Here is a 19,706-nt window from a genome sequence, read left to right as displayed (position 1 = left end):
CCTGGGGAACTAAGATCCCGCGTGCCGTGCGGCGTGGCAAAAAAAAAAAAAAAAGTATATACATATACATATGTATAACTGAGTCACAAGTCACTTTGCTGTACAGCAGAAATTACCACAACATTGTAAATCAACTATACTTCAAAAAAAAAAAAGTAACGCTCATTTCATGGGTGGGCACTTAAGATCACTATCAGTCTGCCACCTGCATCTTTCAAGTGGTTCAGACTCAAAGGGCAGGAAAAGGAGTTGCTACCTTTTGAACCCCGAAAACCAAAGCCACCTGTGAGGCCCTTCTAACCTCTCCCCATCATCTCTCTGACTTCACTTTTGATTGCTCACCCCTTGTTCCCTCGGCCACTTGGACCTTCTTCCCATCCCTGGAAATTGCCAAGCTCACTCCCGTCTCAAGTCTTTGCCTTTTCTGTCTTCACCAGCGCTTCCCGGGGCTGGTTCCTCACCTCTCAGCTCTCGGCTCAGAGAGGCCCACCCTGCCCACTCAACCAAACACGTGTGCCTCCATCCCGTGGTTCTGGTTTATTGTCTCAGAGTCTCTGAAACTGTTCCATGCATGTGTTCACCTGTTTATCACCCTGCCTTCTTCCTCGTGTGTTTTGGTCACTGCTGTGGTCTCAGTGCCTAGAACCATGCTTGCAAAAGAGCGGAGGCTGAAGACACATTTGTTGAATGAATAAACCAAATGCTTTTCTGAAAAACATGATTATTTTTCTTTAATAGCAAAATAATATATATTGCGGAAAACTTGGAAAATACAGAATACAAAATACTGAAAGGACAACTTAGAACCTTTATTAACATTTCGATCATCAAAGCATGAGTTGTATCTGCCCTTCTCTCCGTGTCTCCTGCGTGCATGGGGGACTATCGATGGTGTGTCAGCGTGTCAGTGGTGTGTCGGCATGTCAGTGATGTGTCAGTGTGCTGGCGCACATGCGTTGACAGCCCTTCCAGGCTTCCTTAGGGGCCTTGGCCCCTCAGGTCTCCCTAACTCCTAACCCACCCTTCCACATCTGTCCTGTTCCTGAGAATGGCTCTTCATCGAGGACCTTCTCGGGCCTCAGGGCTGGTAAAGAGTAAGGCTTTGCAACATAACCGAGAGGTAGCTATGGTCTTCCTCATTTCTGGAGGTGAGGACAGGGCCTCCGAGAGGCTGGCTGATGTCACAGAGGCCACACAGCTGGCAAACCATGATTCCAATGATCTGAAGGAGCCAAGGCTTGGGTTCTCTCTACCTGTGGCCTTCATACCTCTCCAGCCTGATTACCTGCCCATGGTAAGGTGCTGCTCAGAGGGTCTGGGACTCATTAATAAAAGCTGAGAGGGGTCTCAGGGTCGGCTGGTGCAGTCACATCCACCAGTCCATGGACTCTTTGGGGCAGGCCCTGACAATGACCATACAGTGGGGTAGCCCCTTAGACAGGATCCTCTCCGCCTCCTGACCCTCCCAGCCCAGCCCCTGCAGCTCAAGGACCCTGAGCTTGGGCATGGTGAGGCAGGAGGAGAGGATTTCATGCGGGGAAGGCATTTCTGGGGTGATGAGCGGCCCCAGCAGGCACAGACTCTCCAGGGCCGGCATGCCCTCCAGGACCGACAGGCCAGGGGCCGAGAGGCCCCGCACGGTCAGCCGGATCTTCCGCACATCTCGGAGGTGGCGGCTGATGGCCAGGAGGGTGCTGTCGGCCGAGAGGGTGCAGCCCAGCACCTCCAGCCTCTGCAGGTAGCTCAGCTCCTGCAGGCCCATATCCAGCCCGGTCTCGGTCACCCGGTAGGTGCCGCCCAGCACCAGCGAGCGCAGCGCGCGGAAGCGCGTCAGGCCCTGCAGGTGCTCGTCGCGGAAGGCGGGGACACGGTCCAGCACGATGCACTCGAGCAGGGGCAGCACGGTGGGGTCCTGCTCTTTGAGGAGCCAGGCCATGGAGATCTCACAGCTGTGCAGCTCCAGGGTCCTCAGGGTGCAGGGGAGGCTGGTGATGGGCACCATGCTCAGGTTGGCCACGTGCAGGCAGAGGCGCTTGAGGTTGGGGCACTTCTGGCCCAGGGCCCTCATCAGGGCGGGGGACAGCTGGGGAGCCTGGGAGCCCGAGAACAGGTAGCCGCCCATCCGCAGGGAATGGAGCCGGGATGCCATGTACCGGCGAAGGAGGTGCCACATGACTTTAGGCCGCATCTGTAAGAACCAGAGACGGGGTGCGGAGGGGCTGTGACTGGGGGAGAGATGTGGGGCATCTTCCAAGGCCCCCACCCGCCTGGAGACAGGCAGTCCCCAGCTGGGGCTCTGATGTTCCCTGGGAATTCTGTCCTTCCCTCACCAGCCTCAGGCAACCAGATAACTCCCCAGGAGCAACAGGATGATTTCATCTGTTTTGACCTCTAGGTTGGAACAAAAGCAATGGCAGTAAGAGACCATAACAGATCTGTCTCTAGCAAGAGAGTGGATTCTCGTTATCTTCTGCAGTAAGCAAGAAAGTGAATCCACCCGGCAATATTTTTATCCCTTTCTTAATGACTACCTCCTCATGGAAATAAGCAACACAGAATAAAACTGAAAATGGCTAAAACTTCCCAGGGTAAATCAGATCTAGGTTAAAAGAAAAAAATAAAAATCACAGCTTGGTAATAGTGAAAGCTGCAAAAATTAACCCTGGGAAGTTAGACTTAGTAGGAAACAAACAAACAAACAAACTATAACTAAATGGTACCCTGTGCATTTCATTATATGTACGTTTTAGCTTAAAAAAAAAAAAAAAGGACAGAAGAAAGAAATTGTAGGGACTTCCCTGGTGGCGCAGTGGTTAAGAATCCACCTGCCAGTGCAGGGGACAAGGGTTCGAGCCCTGGTCTGGGAAGATCCCACATGCCGCGGAGCAACTAAGCCCGTGCGCCCCAACTACTGAGCCTACGCTCTAGAGCCCACAAGCCACACTGAGCCTGCGTTTCACAACTACTGAAGCCCGCGTGCCTAGAGCCCGTGCTCTGCCACAAGAGAAGCCACCGCAATGAGAAGCCCACGCACCGCAACAAAGAGTACGCCCCACTCTCCACAACGGCAACGAAGACCCAACGCAACCAAAAATAAATAAATAAATAAAATAAAAAGAAACTGCATACCATAAAATCTGTTGACTTTTTTTTTTTTGTAAATATGACTTTTTTTATTAGCAAAATCCATGACCAGGCAAGAGGATATTTTGCTACCTCTCAGTTACACCTTTTCTGTTGGGTTCTTGGTATCCCTAATCCTTTTATTCCTAAATTGTTTAAAAATTTTTTATTGAAATATAGTTGATCTACTATCTTGTGTTAGTTTCAGTGTACAGCAAAGTGATTCAGATTCAGAATATATACACTTTTTTTACATTGTCTTCCATTTTAGGTTATTACAAGATATTTAATATAGTTCCCTGTGCTATACAGTAGGTCCTTGTTGGTTTATCTATTTTATATACAGTAGTGTGTGTATTTTAATCCCAAACTCCTAATTTATCCCTTCCCCCTGTTGACTACTCTTGACAGAGGAATCAAATCTTCCTGATAAAATCTGGACCTGCAAGTTTGGGCCGAGGGAAAGGGACTCACTAGAAATATTGCCCACTAAAAGGTAACTCACAAAAGTAGAAGCGACCGTTGGCAAAATTTTAAATGGCTACGAAGCCAGAGGTTGAATCTCTTTTACTTGTTAAAGGACAAAATGAGAAAATCCCTTAAGTTTCATAATATCAAACATTGGCCAGGATGTGGAGAAGCAGTTCTCAGGTCCTGCTAGTGGGATTTGGTCTGGCTACTTTGGAATGCGATCTGGTGGTTTTTACTGAAATGTAAAATGTGGACACCCACTGGCACCTGTTTTAAGAAGATGGGAGCAGCAATTCCCTGGCGGTCCAGTGGTTCGGACTCCACACTTTCACTGCCGAGGGCCCGGGTCTGATCCCTGGTCAGGGAACTAAGATCCCCCCACACACACACAAAAAAGGCGGGGGAGCATCTGCTGCTTCTCTGGGAAAGAACAAGGTGACCTGGGTGACAGAAGTAGGGAGACCTTACTTTCCAATTTTTATTATTTTGTACCTTTTGAATCCTGTGTATATCTTTTTTGCGCCGCCCCCCATATTATATTTTAAAACTATTTTTTGTTTGTTTAAATGCACATACTGCCTGACCTAGTAAGACCTCTTTTGTGGAATTTACCCTACAGAAACATTGGTTTCTGACATCGTGGTTTTACAGGAAAAACCAAATGTCCACTGATAAGATAACAGCCATGTAGGTAGTAACTAAGAACAAACCAGATCCAGAGATATGAACCCTGGTAACTCCTCAAAACATGCAGGAAAAGAGTGGCAAAATGATACTTTAAGGGTTAAAGAACAAAGAAACAATACTATATATTTATATGGGTACAATTATTCCAACCATAACGGCTAACTTGTATTGAGTACCTACTGTTTGCCAGGTGCAGTGATGAGCATTGAACTAGAAAGCTCACACAGTACCTGGTTGTGTAGCAGGTACCTCTGGAAAAATGCAGTGGCCAGAATCTTGTTGCAAGAGTACAGCTATGATTCAACACAGCCTGACTCCAAAGGCCAATCCTGCTCTTGTAACCACTGCATTTTCCTTCCCTTATACAGGCCCAAGGGTATAAATGCATAGAAGATGGGATAGAAGGAAATATTCCACACTTATAATAGTGGTTACTCTGGGGAAGGGTTGAAGATACCAGGGAATGACTGTCAGAGGCTCTTAGCTTCATCTGTGGCAATACTTCAATGGTTTTTTGTTTTAATTTAGATATAATTGACATATTATATTAGTTTCAGGTGTACACACAACGGTTCGATATTTGTATGTCTTGTAAAATGATCACCACAATAAGTCTAGTTAACATCCATCACCATACATAGCTATACTACTTCAACATTTTTACAAGAATTATTCATGACTTGTGTGATTTAAAAAAATTAAACCTCAAAAAGAGAAATGCAAAACAAATGTTCTAGTTAATCTCTATTACGTATGCTAAAGTATTTAGGGATGAAGTGGACTCTTGTCTGCAACTTATTTTGAAGTGTATTTAAAAAATAAAATGGATTGATGGATGGAAAGAGGGATGGATGGATCGGTCAACAGGTGATAAAACAAATGTAGTTAAATAAAATAATGGGCAACTTCGTGTTCTCTGTACTATTCTTTCAACTTTTATATATGTTTGAAATTTCTCATAATAAAATGGCAGAAAAAATAACTAAGAACTACATTATTATGTAATGTATTAGTTTTTTAGTACAGAAAAAATAACCATTTTTAAAGGTGATTTCAAGAAAAATAATTTCTATACAAGGCCACAATTCCTTATCCAAAACTCCTGGAGACAGATGGGTTTCAGAATTCAGAATTAATGTGGTACAAATACCATATACAATACCATCAGAAGGGTCAAGGGCAGCACCTTGTTATCAGATTAATATTTTTCAGTATAACATGACTTTTATTCCAAGTGGGATAAGGAAAAGGACATTAACAGCCTCACATCAGGTGCTGCCACCAAATGAATTTGTGCCAAGCTTACGAAAAACCTTTTCACTTTTCTGGCTTTCTGATTTTGGAATTGCAGATTAAGAACTGAAAGTGAGAAAATATAAAGGATCCTACCTCTCAGAAATTGTACTTCTAGGTTTCAGAGTAACTGGTACCTGGATGCAAGAAGACAGACACAAGGACATTCTTGTGGAACAAGAACCAACAGCATTAGTAACACCTTGAAAGTTGTTAGAAATTTGGAATCTGGGGCCCCCACTCCAGGCCAATGAATCAGAATCTGCATTTTAACAAGATCCCCATAGGTGATTCATATGCACAATAAAGTCTGAGACACTGCCTTATAAAGCTGTTCACAACAGTAGAAAGTTGGAAATAACCTAACCATCTGTCAACAGGAAAATAGATAAACAAATTGTGGTATATTCATTTAACAGCAGTTCAAAGGAATGAATTAGATTTACAAGTGCTGATTAGAATAAATCTCAAAAGTGATGTGTGAATAAAGCTGGTTATATAAGTAAAACAGCATTTAACTAAAGAGTAGAACAACATTATCTAAATTTTAGAAATATGTTAACAATACTGTGTATTGCTTACGGGCACACACATAAATAAATAAAAACGCGAAAGGTTACAAATCCACTTTATGACAGTGGTTACCTCTGAGGAGGGTTTCAAAAGTGCAAGAAATATACCTAAAAATGTTGTATGCATATGTGTATATATAAACATTTGTATGTGTTTCAGAAGATCAGCAGTAAATAAGGCCAAAGGTTAAAAAAGGTTAAATCTAGGTGGTGAGTACATAGTTTCAGATATTATCCTCTGTACATTTCTACATATATTTGAAATAGTTCATAATAAAAAGAAAAAAATAAAATGCAAATGGGAGAAAGTGGAAATGGTTTGCCTGCACCACTCAGGAGATTAATTCTGGAAATAAGTTGACTATGGAAAATGGTTTCTCCATGAAAACTCATCAATAAGCCCTTTCCCTGCACGACTTTGGTAACACCCATTCTGGAGGTGGGGAAACTGAAGCCTGGAGGTCACAGTGGAGCAAATAATTGACGCGGCCGGGATGCACCCGGGACAGCCTCGCTCGAAACACAGGGTTGGAGGCGTGGTCCTCGAGGTCGGGCCAACCCAACCTTGGCCCAGACCTGCCCGGCCAGCCCCGCATACCGTGTAGAGCGTCAGGTCGACATGTCGCCACAGCCACCGGTCGTCCACCAACCTCTTCCAGCGGTGACAGACCCTGGGGAAGGGGACCCGCCGTTAGAACGTCCCGGCCCCGCGGGGACCAAATGTCCATCTCCTGGTGCAACCCCCCGCCCGGTCCTTCCCTCGCGCGGGGCGGGGCCGCACCTGGAGATGCGGATCCTGTCCCGAACCGGGAGGTAAGAGAAGATCTCCAACAGGACAGAGTCCGGCAAGTCCGCAAAAGTCGCCATGATCCCGCCGACACGCACTTCCGCTTCCGGCGAAAGGGACTCGGTGACTCGCCTTGGAAGCCCCTAAGAGACGGCGAGAAGTGAGGGTGCCGGGAGGGAGGTGGTCGTGGCTTCCGGTAGCCGGCAGAGTTCTGGCTTTCCTCTGGACGTGGCTGGACCCTGGAGCCAAACCAACACGGGATCTGAACGCGGCACCGAGGGTGGGCGGTAGGGACTAGGACCAACTCCGGAAGGCGTGGCTAGGGCGATGACGAGACCCGGGGGCGGGGTTAAGGGCGGGAACGAGACTCGGGTGCCGTGCCTGGGGACTAGGACCAAGCCCGGAAGGCGGGGCTAGAGCGGTGACGAGGCCCGGGGGCGGGGTCAAGGGCGGGAACTAGACTCGGGGGGCGTGCCCGGGGAACTAGGACCAAGCCCGGAACGCGTGGCTAGAGCGGTGACGAAGCCCGGAGGCAGGTTTAAGGGTGGGAACGAGACTGGGGGGTGGGAGTCTTGGACCAAGCCAGGAAAGCGTGGCTGGGCGGTCACGAGCCCTAAAGGGCGGGATTGAGGGCGGAACCAAGAGCGGAGGACAAGTTGGAGAGTTCGAGAATAAATTTGTAGAAGTGAAATAGCTTGTTAAAAGACGTGTTGGATTTGTCGATTTTATTGATGGCGCCAAACTGTTCTCCACAGAGCCTGAATTGACACTCCCTCCAGATATATATCACTTTTTTTTCTAAATATATCACTTTTAAAGTTGCAATTCATAAGGGCAGTGAAATTTATTCAGACATTCACGTTGCTTCCAGTTCTATCACCGCAATATCGGCGCTAAACATTCTCCTTATATATGTATGTACATGAATATGTGTGTGTGTGTGTGTATATATATATATATATACACACACACACATACATATGTAATATATACCTCGTATGTTTTTATTTCTATAGGATAAATAACCAGGAGTTGGGTTGATGGGTCAAAGGACATGTGAAGTTTAATTCCGAAGAGCCTATAATGGCAATACATGGTTTGGGGTTGGGTTTTTTTTTTTGGTTTTTTGGTTTTGTTTTGTTTTTGCCGCTCTGTGCGGCTTGCAGGATCTTAGTTCCTTGACCAGAGATTGAACCCGGCCAGGGCAGTGAAAGCACCGAGTCCTAACCACTGGACAGCCAGGAAATTCCCTGGCAATACATGTTTTTTTTTTTTTTTTTTTCTTTTTTTTGCGGTACGCGGGCCTCTCACTGCTGTGGCCTCTCCCGTTACGGAGCACAGGCTCCGGATGCACAGGCTCAGTGGCCATGGCTCACGGGACCAGCTGCTTCGCGGCATGTGGGATCCTCCCGGACCGGGGCACGAACCCGTGTCCCCTGCACCGGCAGGCGGACTCTCAACCACTGCGCCACCAGGGAAGCCCAATACATGTTTTTAATACACACAGAGAGAAGAAATTGGAGACGTAATTAAGATCCCACATGATGGGCAGCCCGGCAACAAAAAAGCAAACTCATTAAGATGTATATGTTAAATGTGTGCAGTTTTGTATATCAACTATATCTGAATAAAGCTTCAAAATCTGTATGCTTTCACTTATCCATAAATAAAAAGTAAAGCACTGTAGTATTCACCTATCAGATTAAGATGAGGAAGCCAGAAAATACCCACACTAGCCTTGGTGTGAGGAAATACACCTTCTCAATCACTGCAGATGGGGCAGAATTGATGCAAAATCTTTGAAGACCGTTTGGCAATATCAGATTGCAGCCCCTGTAGGGCCCAATAATCCCAATTCTAGGATCTCCAATTATCAGAAAGAATGAGGTAGGTCCTTCTGTGCTGTTTGTTTGGAACAATCGCTAGGATATTTGCTTTTAAAAGCAAAAGGTGTAGAGAACAGTATAAAGTTTGATCTCATTGGATATATATATATATATTTATTGTTTCATTTTATACATAAAGGCCTGTATGAAAACTAACTCATTCATTTCTGCCCTTTGACACAACTTAAAATATTGTATGTTACTTGAAAATACAAAGTCCCTATCTCTATTGAAACGTATTATTAACATCTGAGAGGTTTCCTCATTTTCTTGGGAGGCTCTGTATCACGTTTGAAGACACAGAGATGAAATGAAAACTTGTAACTGTAGTTGTCCCTGGGGAGGGCCTGGGGTCTGGAGGATGAGGAAACTTTATGCTGCTGTATATAATACTTTTGTACTGCTTGAATTTTTACCATGTGCAAGAAAGTTCCAAATGTTTATTAATAAATCCAACCCCTTTGATATTTTTCCTCAAACAAGAGCACAGAAAAAATGCTTCATGCTCTGGCAACCATTTTACAACTGTGGAAGAAAATACCAAAAGGATCACACAGAGGTCAAGTCACTTGCCAGGGCCACAAGCCCAGATTTTTCTGATGCCAGAGTGCGGGCCTCTATCACAGTGCTCTCCGATTCCCTCCGGAAAGCCCATGCCAGCTCGCAGGGGCAATGACTCCTCTGCTCCCAGTGCCTTGGGCTTCCCCTTCACAGCACCTGTGTCACACTGTATTGCAAGGACCTCTTCACTTGTCTTCTTTTTTACTTGTCTTCCTCCTGTATCAGACTGAATTCTGGGATGGCAGGTTGGCCTTGGACACTGCTGCATCTCCAAGGCCTGTTGACAGGCTGAGATGTTGGGGGAAGGGACCTCCTGAGCAACTCTCTCCACCTCGAAGATTACTTCCCCTCTGGTGAACCTTCCAGTTCAGCAGAACGCAGGTGTTCCTGACCCCAGATCAGTTACAGGGGTTTCCTAAGAACCATCTCCTCCCCATCAAGCATACAGAAGTGGAGGGATGGGAATCCCCAAGTATAAGCTCCTTCCTCTGGGTCAGAAACTTAGGCGACAAGGGGCAGAGGGGCCCTTCCCAGCTTGCTCCTTGAGTTCTGACCCAGAACTCTCCCTCCTGGGAAGCATCTACCTCCTCACAAGAGCAGCTCTGACAGCAGGTCCTTTGGCTGCCTAGACAGGAGGATGGGGCTGTCCTGGCCCCTCAATGGGCAGGCACTGAGTCCCTTCATGGGAAACGCCCAGTGATATTTACCAGGATGTGGAGAGAGGTCTCTAAGGTGAGGTGTCCTGTCTCCTGAGGCCTTTCCCCCTCCCACCTGGCTCTGGAGGAGGCAGTCCATGCAGCAGTGGCAGCCTAGTCCTGGGACTTCCCATTGTCCATCCCCTCCACTTCCTCAGGATGCCTTAGCCCAGTTGGGGCTGGCAGCCCCCCAACTAGATCCCCACTACTGCCCATGGAGCTCAAGCCCCCAACAATCCCAGACTTTATATTCCTCCCCTTTCAGCAGCACTCCTCACCCCTTTCCAATCTCCCCCAGCCCATAACTCAGCATCACCATCCAGTGCCTTAGCTCCCCCCGCCCTTTTAAAAAAAATTTAAAAAAAACTTTGGGGTTCTTTTTCTGGCTGCGCCACACAGCTTCTGGGATCTTAGTTCCCTGGGCATGGATTGAACCCGGGCCCTCGGCAGTGAGAGCACAGAGTCCTAACCACTAGATCGCCAGGGAATTCCCTTTGAATCAAACATTGAAAAACTAGAACTTCTTGTTTTAAAAAAATAACATTTACTTTTCTTCTGATTACAGAAGTAACAAATGTTCATTGTAGGTAATCTGGGAAAACACCAAAAGCACCAAAAAGAGGAACATGAGACACAGCAATTCCACCGTCTAGTGGTAAACACCATCAACATCTGGTGTGTCCTAGTATTTCTATGTGAATGCAAAGATGTGCTCCTTCCAAACTTCCTCGGGCACATTAGTCCCCTCAAGCTCACCCCTGACCTTCGCATCTGCCCCTCTTGCCCCATCTTTTCTTCTGCAAGAGAACTGTCAGGGGCTGGTCCAAGACCGATTCTTACTACAATCCTAGGGTGGGGATTGCTCTCCCCATTCATAGATGAGGAAGATGAGAATCAGAGAGGGGAAGAGTGAGATCACACAGCTTAATATTAAGGGGTTTTGACTCATCTGTCTGGATCCTGAGCCTGTGTCTCCAATCTGAATAAGCTTTCCATTCAGATTCCCTGCCCCCTCAAGCCCACTCAGAGGGATTCTGCAGGGGTCGGAGAAATAACGGATCAAAGTCCTGAGGCAGGAAGGCCCCTGAGTCTAGAGTTTGAGGTGGGACTCCTTGGGTCAGTTCCCTAAGGCAGGACAGCCCCGACAGGGTCACAGAGCATCCTCCCTTTCCCCAGGAAAGCATCTCATGTCTTGCACCTAATCTCATATCCTAGTTTGGGAAGGTGGATTGGGTGAATCAGAAGTGGTGGCCCCGCAGCTTCCCTGGTGGCGCAGTGGTTGAGAATCCGGCTGCCAATGCAGGGAACACGGGTTCGAGCCCTGGTCCGGCAAGATCCCACACGCCGCGGAGCAGCTAAGCCCGTGCGCCACAACTACTGAGCCTGCGCTCTAGAGCCCGCGAGCCACAACTACTGAGCCCATGTGCCACAACTACTGAAGCCCGCGCACCTAGAGCCCCCGTGCTCCGCAACAAGAGAAGCCACCGCAATGAGAAGCCCGCTCACTGCAACAATAGAAGCCACCACGATGAGAAGTCCACGCACCGCAATGAAGAGTAGCCCCTGCTCGGGGCAACTAGAGAAAGCCCACGCGTAGCAACGAAGACCCAACGCAGCCAAAAATAAATAAATTTTTAAAAAATAGAAGTGGTGGCCCGTTTTCAGAGTGAATCCTTTTAGGCTCACCAAACTAGGAGAATCCTGTCTGCTGAGAAGGAACAGTTCAAGAGTCTGTTCCATTGGCGGGTTGGACTTAGGGAGGGGTGTTCTCTGTCCCACCAGCTCTGGGGAACCAGACCAGTTCAGGGGCTGCTTTGGCGCTGAAAGGCAAGGTTGGGAACTGGTACACAGTGCCCCCTGTAGGGCGGGAGCGACCTTCCTTGAAGATACAGACCTGGGAGATTTTGCAGTTGTGCAGTTTCCAACTTCCTCGTCAGTGTTGCAGGTAGGCGTGCAACGTGAACTCCATTCTGGTAAGTGCTGGTATCCAGGCCAGGATCAGGAGGCTCCTTCACTTATTGACTGTAGTCTGCACCCAAGATGTCCCTGGGGGCAGGCGAGATAAGCAGAGGGGAGGAGTGAACAAAACGCTTCCGAGGCCCAGCCCTGAATGAAGGCAGGGGGGCGGACGGGATGCCCGCAGGACTTGACCCAGGCTCCCCAAAGCCCTAAAGCTGCAGTTAGAGGCTCCGTCAGGCTCAGGAATGAGAGGTCATCCCCGCCCCCCGAGATGCCACACCAGACGGCGTCTCGGCACAGCGAAAAGCCTTCAACTAACTGCATCCAAACGGCTGGGCGCCGGTCCATGACCTCTGACTCTCCACGCCCCTTCCCCCGCCGGGACCCTCATTCGGCTCCACGCTCCGTCCACATGTGTCCCTCTACTCAGGCTCGGGACCCCAAAGCTGATCCTGGGAACCGCAAGCCCACATCCGGCCCGGGGCTGCGAACTCCGCCCGGTGTTGACAGGCACTGGGAGGAGCGGAAGGAGGAGCTTTCGGCTGCGCACTTCCGCTTCCGGTTCTTAGCGTCAGCGCTGGGCGGGGCTCTGCATTCGAGCGAGCTTGGTGTGGCGTCTGCTGGTTCCAGGAGATTAGAGGTGAGGGGTCCAGGTGGAGAGGTCTGGAGTAGGAGAAAGTTGATGGGACCCGGCCATCGAGGATCCGCAGGATCCGCCTGCGAGAGGCGAGGCTCGGCCTTCAGGCTATCTGAAGTGGGACTGGGCCGGGACGGGGGGTGGGGCGCGCGGCTGCCTGGGGTCCGCGGTCGCCGTGGGGTCCGAGGTCCTGGGACACGGGACTTGGGGCCCAGGAAGACTCCGATCTGGGGGATTGAGGGGGGCGTGAACATTAAGTCTCAATAACCGGGGTGTCTTGGGGCCTGAGGGACCCCTGAAGTCCTGATTCTTTTGCTTCTGTCCCCGCTCTGTGTAGCTCCTGCCTGAAGTCCTGATTCTTTTGCCTCTATCCCCGCCCCGTGTAGCTCCAGCCAGGATGATCGAGGTTGTATGCAACGACCGTCTGGGGAAGAAGGTCCGCGTTAAATGCAAGTATCCACTGGCGGCCGAGAGGCTGTGGCTTCCGGAGGGTGCTTGACATGAATGAGGAAGGCAACTCAGTCTGTGTTGTAGGGTGATTTTAGTTAAACGCGGGGGCAGGGGTGGGGGCGGGAATGGGGTCCTGGCAGAGTGCATTCACTCCTGGAAATGTCCTCGTCGCGTTCTATCTCCCCCTTCCATTTTCCTTAATTCCTCTGCGCCCAGTACTGATGACACCATCGGGGACCTTAAGAAGCTGATTGCAGCCCAAACTGGCACCCGTTGGAACAAGATCGTATTGAAGAAGTGGTGAGTACAGGGGTAGAGCTGGGGGCTGGACAGGAGCAGGCCAGAAGTTTTTGGTTGGGGGAGGGCTGCAGCCAGCCCTTTGCTTAGGCAGAACTTCCTCAGCTTGCTTCCAGGCTGAAAAGCCTCCTTAGGCTTTTTCCTGAAAAATTTTTATCCCGCAGGTACACGATTTTTAAGGACCACGTATCTCTGGGGGACTGTATCCTTTACTTCTTGAGGAAGGGTCTACATACCCAGACTTGGTTCTCTTTGTTCAATACTGGAGTCTATATGAGATTATGCACATAATGCGTTTACCTTAATATGTGGCACATGCTAAGTATTTAGAAAACGGGAGCCATGTAATTATCTTCTTGGGGGAGGAGGGTGGTTGGTGAAATATTTTTATTTGACTCGGCTTGTAAGACTTTGACACTTTTGAGTCAAAGTATTTATTACTGAGCTCCACTTGAGTTGGGTACGGGAGGTCAGAGTGGAGGGAGACTCGGGCATGTTTGTTGTGCAAAAGGAACACGAACTTTTTAAAAAGTCTGGATTCTTTTCAAATTAAAATGATCCAAATTAAAATGTGGCCACCCTGACCCAGCTGTGACAGATGGGAGGGGTGGGGATGGAGCCCACATTGAGGATTCCTTAACACCTGTAACTTCAGATGAAATCCACGATGGGATGAACCTGGAGCTTTATTACCAATAGAGCAGAATTCCTTCTCCCTGTCCTTCCCTCTTCCCCCGCCTTCACCCCCCACACTAATATGGATGCTTGTTTTTGAAAACTCAAGTTAATAAAAACTTAGAGGCTGCTTCACTGTTGTCATCTTTGAGTGAGGGCCGTCTCTTGAGGGGAGGGTTGGCATCTGGTCGTCACTATATTCTCAGTACCCAGCTGCTCAGTAAGAGTTCAAGATTGGATCAGTGAGGGAGCCAGTAGACTGGGAGCCTGAATGGAAGACAGAGCTCTGGGGCTAGCTATGAGTCTCTGAAGGTCAAGAGATCCTGGGATTATTGTCATCCTAATAGACCAAGGAGCCTCTGGGTAAGGACAGTAGATGTAGTAGTTAGGAATACAGGTTTAGATTCGGAGAGACTATGGGTGGAATCTCAGCTCTGCCACCAACTGTGACCCTGGGCAAGTTACTTAATCTCCCTTAACCTTCATTTCCTTATCCAGACTGGAACTTCAGTGGTGTGTTGTGAAGTGGAGATGAGATAAAGCACGATTAAGCAGCCACAGTTCTTAACACTTAAGAAATCCTGGTGGACAGAGTGAGACAGTGTGGCATAGGCTATAAGAAGAACCCAGCCTCAACAGTCAGACCAACTAGGTTTGAATTTTGATCATTAGCAGTGGAATTTGGAGGAGTCAGCCTCTCTGATTCTCAGTTTCTTCCTCTGAAAAGGGGAACCATGATGACAATCCCATTTCCATGAGATAATGATGAGATAATGGAGTGAAAACAGCCGGATGCCTGGCGTTATTAGCTGTCTCCTGCCTTCTTCCCTCGGGTTTGAGTAGACAGGACCCCAAACACTCCATTTCTGTTCCCCTGGCCACAGATACTGGGGTCAACCTTGGCCCTGTCCTTTCCCAGAGCCACATTCTGGAGGTGCTTTGAGAGTTTCACCTAGAACCTTGCTCCATCCCTTCTCCCCTCTCTGTGTATTGACTTGGCTGATCGTCCTCAGGACATAACCATGTTCAAGTCTAGCCCACTGCTCCACCCAGGCTTCTGCCTGCCTTTTGCCACCAAGCTTCTTGGGACGCAGACCTGCCGGCTGCCTGGGGTGATCGTCTCACCTTGGTCTCCACTGGCCACCTCCCTACCTGCTCCCTTGGCTTCCCTCCTGTCCCTAGGACTCTACTTCCTCCTGACAAGTTAGAAATCTCTGTTTTCTGGTACCCCTACTCTTCCTGCTCTTATAGGTCAGTATCCTCCTTACCTGTCTGCTTAAAAAACGAACTCCCCAAATTTTTTTTTTAAATTTCATGATAACCTTGACAAGATGAGTCCTTATTTTCAAATCAGCATAGAAAAGTACAGGCTAAAAGTAAGACCCCACTCCTGGCCCCATTCTCTCTCCTGAGGTCAGGCCTTTTTCAATGCATTTATATAAACTTCACTTTTATTTTTACAAAGACTGGGCCAATAACTGCTCATAAAAAAAATCCAAATGTTTTGTTAAAAGTTGTTTCTTATTTTTATAATATCCCCACCGACAGTGGCAATAATTAACATTTGAGTGAATACAGAAATTTTCTGAAATACAACCTATAGTTTTTATACAATTGGAATAATTATATATTCTGTAATATTTACATACTATTCAGCGGTTTGCTTTTTTATGCTTTCTATATAAATTATCTGTTTCATTCTTTTTAATTAGTATTTTTATTGATTTTTGTTTGTTTTTTTTTTTTTTTTTTTTTTTTTTTTACATAAAAGGGCAGTATGCAGGGATTTTTGTGGTGATGAAACTGCTATGTCTGGAACTGTAGTGGTGGGTGCAAGACTCAGCATTTGCCAACCAGGACATAGGGAGAAACATGGAATGCAGGCTGTCAAATAAATCTGCCTGTATTACAAGTGAATCACATGACCCCACCAAAGGGGTTAGGGGAGAAAGGAGCTGACCTAAATAACCTTGAAAAAGTAATTTGATTTAATACTGTAAGGATAAAGAAAAAAGAATTATACACAAACACTGTACTTTAGTTGGTAACTATGTTCTTCACAGTGGTATGATTTAGCAAATCTGAAACTAGTTTTGTACATGTATACACACATTGGGTTGGATAATATATTGTATATAATTAGAGCCAGGTTTCTTGCTGCTGGAGAAAGAAGTTACAAATAAAACTAGGAGAGGGTACAGTGGAAGGGGGTGGGTAGAATGAACCCTGTGGGGCTGGATTAGAGTTGGGAGTTATCAGTGTGGACTCATGATTTTTGTTTAATATGTTTACAGACATGTAGAAATACAGACATGTGCATATATACATATATTTCCTTTACCCACTTAGAGGGACCAGAAGCCGTGACACCCTAGTATCATTGAGCACACCCAGCAACCAGATCTTGGTTTCTAAATAATATTCTCCAATAAAAGGAACCAGGGCTTCTGGGAGAAGTAATTTGGGGTGGGGGTGGGGGGGAGGAGAAGTAATTGATTCCAGAGCTAGGGCAGGGAAAATACAAGCTGAGCCTGTATTTTCCTGCTCTTACAGGTCAGTATCCTCCTTACCTGTCTGCTTAAAAAACAAACTCCCAAAATTTGTGTACCAGAAGGTAAGAAGTACTCAGATAAAAAGGATGGAAGCATGTTGAAAGGGCACAGAGGCCAACCTGTGAAAAAGCTCTCAGTGGCCAAATTTGGAACAACTTGAGCAACAAAATAATAGTATTGGATTATAACCCAAAGAATTAAATATCCTTGAGCCCATGCTCATATAAATAAATAACTGAATATGTAAATGAGTGGGGGGAGGAGGGACAACTCTTCATTACACAAGAATTTCAGTTAGTTGTAGAAGGAAAGAGAGAAATAAGAAATCACCCACCCTTACATCACCGTAGTAATAATTGCTGTAGGCAGGATGCACTAATAGATGCTAAAGTTGGTGGGCAAAAGTTTAAGCAGAAGTAGGATATTTGCACAGTCTCAACAGTATCTCTCCCAAAAGTAGTTATTCATTACAAAGGGGAAAATAGTTAAGGTACTACCCTAACCAAGTGATCAAAAACATCACAACTGGGCTTCCCTGGTGGCGCAGTGGTTGAGAGTCCACCTGCCGATTCAGGGGACACGGGTTCTTCCCCTGGTCCGGGAAGATCCCACATGCCGCGGAGCGGCTGGGCCAGTGAGCCATGGCCGCTGAGCCTGTGCGTCCAGAGCCTGTGCTCCGCAACAGGAGAGGCCACAACAGTGAGAGGCCCGCGTACCACAAAAAAAAAAAAAAAAATCACAGCTGAGAGGCAGCTTCTAAGATGGCCCCTAATGATCTCAGGTATTCATGCCCTTGTGTGATCCCCTCCTCTTGAGTATAGGGTAGATCTAACTTCTGACAAACAAGATGGCATAAGTGATGGTATATCACTTCTGAGATTGGGTTGTGAAGCGACTGGTTTCTATCTTGCTCTTTTGCTCATTGGTGAAAGCCAGATGCCAGGTTGTGAGCTGCCTTACTGGCCCCCAGCCAATAGCCAGTGAAGAACTTGTGGTCCTCAGTCCAGTATCCTGTTAGCAACTGAATCGTGCTAGCAACCATATGAGGGAGCTTCTTGGAAGCAGATCCTATCCAGTTAAGCCTTCAAATAAGACCACAGACACCCTTGCTGACACCAGCTAAACTGTGCTGGAAACTGAGATGGCAAATGTTAATCCACTAAATTGTGGGGTAATTTGTTATGCAGCAGTTGAGACCCTAATACTACCAGTAATACATTGCAACATGATTGATCATCCAGTATGATACACTGAGAAGGGCATATCTCTGTGGTATCCCTCCCAATAATGCATAACCTCAATCTAATCATGAGAAAATACCAGACAAACCCCATCATGACCAAACATCAGAATGAGAGACATTCTACTCTACAAAAGTATCAAGAGCATGAAAGACAAGGAAAGACCTAGAAATGGACATATATTGGAGGAGACTAAGGAGACATGACAATGTAGATCCTGGAACATAAAAAGGATATTAGTGGGAAAACTGGGGAAATTCTTTTAAAGTCTAGTTTAGTTAATAGTATTGTACCAATGTTGATTTCTTAGTTTTGATCATTATTCTGTGGCAGAATTTCTCAGTTTTGGCACTGTTGACATTTTGGGTGGATAATTCTTTGTGCATTGTAGGATGTTCAGTAACATACTCCGCCTCTACCCATTAAATGCGAGTAGCATCTCCTTTCCTCCATTTGTGACAATCAAAACTGGCTTAAAACATTGCCAAATGTCCCTTGGGGAACAAAATCACCCCTAGTTGAGAGCCTCTGTTCTATTATGTAAGATGCTAATATAAGGGAAGGCTGGGTGAAGGACATTGAAAACTATACTATTTTTGCAGCTCTGCCCTAAGTCTAAAATTATCTTTTAAAAAGTATTATTACTACTGTGCTCATATATGCTTGTAAAAAAGAATCAAAATGTTATATTAGAACTTAAGTTCCCATTTCTTCCTTCACCTGAATCACCAGTGTTAGTCATTAACATATTTGAATAAGTCCAGAATTTTTCTGTGATATAAAACTGTAGTTTTTACACAATTGAGATAATTATACATACTCTAATAATACACATAATTAAATTATTTTTTGTTGATTTTTTGGGGTTTTGTTATGCTTTCATACATACTATAATTGCTACACTGTACTGTGACTTGCTTTTTTTTTCACCCAGCAACACATATCCTTGCTGTGGACCAGACATTGTTTTTGAGTGCTTTATATAGATTAACTCATTTAATCTTTACATCAAAGGTATTTATGAGATATGTATTTTTCTTACTCTCATTTTGCAGATGGAGAAGCTGAAGTGCAGAAGTTAAGTAATTTGTTCAAGGTCATAGCAAATGGTAGAGCCAGGCTTTGAACCCAAAGCAATCTGGCTCCTGAGTGCTCTTAACAACTCCCATCCTGCCTCTATACTTTGTCATAGACTTGTTTCCCTGTGTTTCATGTCATTACACCTCATTCTTTTTAACGGTTATGTAAGGGTCTATGCTATAGATGAACTGTAGTTGAATTCTCCCCTGTTGGTGTCTTGTCTCCCATTTCTATCTCCAGCCCTAGGTCTCCAGCCACCTCCTCAGTGTCCCACGAGTGCCACAGACTTAATTTCAAATTGACTCATCCAACTATACTTAAATAAAAAATAAATTAAAAAAATAAATCGACTCAAACTGAGCTCATCATCCTCCCACCCGCGCCTCCCATGTTGTCCCATCTGAATTGCAATGCCAACACCCACTAGTCACCCAGGATGGAGGCAGAAGCCAGACTGGGAGGAAATAGGTGAAGTAAAGTAGACTCCAACGGAAGTGTAAGGTGTTTGGGTCAGTAGCATAGGGAAGGAGACCTGCACAAAAAATTAAAAGGAGGTGGGCTAGCTTTTGGACATCTGGAGGAAACAGGTGGGAAGAGGGAGGATGGAGGAGCCAAATTTAGGCTTCTGGGTTCCTAGCTGTTCATCACCAAGGTAACTGCGTTGCTATGGCAACAGCAAAGGCAGCGCAGCCTCTGCCAAGAACCTTCTCTGCTGCAGTTACCTCCACACAAACCAGACA

At 46.5% G+C, this 19,706-nt stretch overlaps 2 protein-coding genes across 10 annotated transcripts; one reads left to right on the top strand and one right to left on the bottom strand.

The window, feature by feature from the left end:
- Positions 1 to 704: 704 nt before the first annotated feature.
- FBXL12 (F-box and leucine rich repeat protein 12) lies at positions 705 to 12,557 on the bottom strand. Of its 8 annotated transcripts, XM_067032869.1 has the most exons (6): positions 12,354 to 12,531; positions 11,970 to 12,121; positions 6,928 to 7,172; positions 6,745 to 6,817; positions 5,671 to 5,711; positions 705 to 2,188 (listed from the first exon to the last, which is right to left on the bottom strand). In XM_067032869.1, the coding sequence occupies exon 6, from the start codon at positions 2,186 to 2,188 to the stop codon at positions 1,367 to 1,369; it is 822 nt and encodes a 273-aa protein (XP_066888970.1). In that variant the 5' UTR covers positions 5,671 to 5,711; positions 6,745 to 6,817; positions 6,928 to 7,172; positions 11,970 to 12,121; positions 12,354 to 12,531; the 3' UTR covers positions 705 to 1,366. The 8 variants fall into 8 exon arrangements, with proteins under 8 accessions (XP_066888970.1, XP_066888971.1, XP_066888968.1 ...); XM_067032870.1 differs by having other exon boundaries at positions 6,928 to 7,076; positions 11,970 to 12,539; XM_067032867.1 differs by lacking the exon at positions 5,671 to 5,711 and having other exon boundaries at positions 12,354 to 12,539.
- Positions 12,558 to 12,587: 30 nt separating this feature from the next.
- UBL5 (ubiquitin like 5) lies at positions 12,588 to 14,224 on the top strand. Of its 2 annotated transcripts, none has more exons than XM_059059836.2 (5): positions 12,588 to 12,674; positions 13,058 to 13,124; positions 13,338 to 13,421; positions 13,583 to 13,620; positions 14,074 to 14,224. In XM_059059836.2, exons 2-5 carry the CDS (start codon positions 13,069 to 13,071, stop codon positions 14,115 to 14,117), a joined length of 222 nt encoding a protein of 73 aa, XP_058915819.1. In that variant the 5' UTR covers positions 12,588 to 12,674; positions 13,058 to 13,068; the 3' UTR covers positions 14,118 to 14,224. The 2 variants fall into 2 exon arrangements, with proteins under 2 accessions (XP_058915819.1, XP_058915818.1); XM_059059835.2 differs by having other exon boundaries at positions 12,589 to 12,674; positions 13,009 to 13,124.
- The last annotated feature ends 5,482 nt before the right edge of the window (positions 14,225 to 19,706 follow it).

The sequence above is a fragment of the Kogia breviceps genome, chromosome 4, assembly GCF_026419965.1.
Source record: "Kogia breviceps isolate mKogBre1 chromosome 4, mKogBre1 haplotype 1, whole genome shotgun sequence".
In the NCBI taxonomy this organism is placed as follows: Eukaryota; Metazoa; Chordata; class Mammalia; order Artiodactyla; family Physeteridae; genus Kogia; species Kogia breviceps.
The sequence above is the reverse complement of the archived record's forward strand: the minus strand, read 5'-3'. Positions and strand labels throughout refer to the sequence as shown.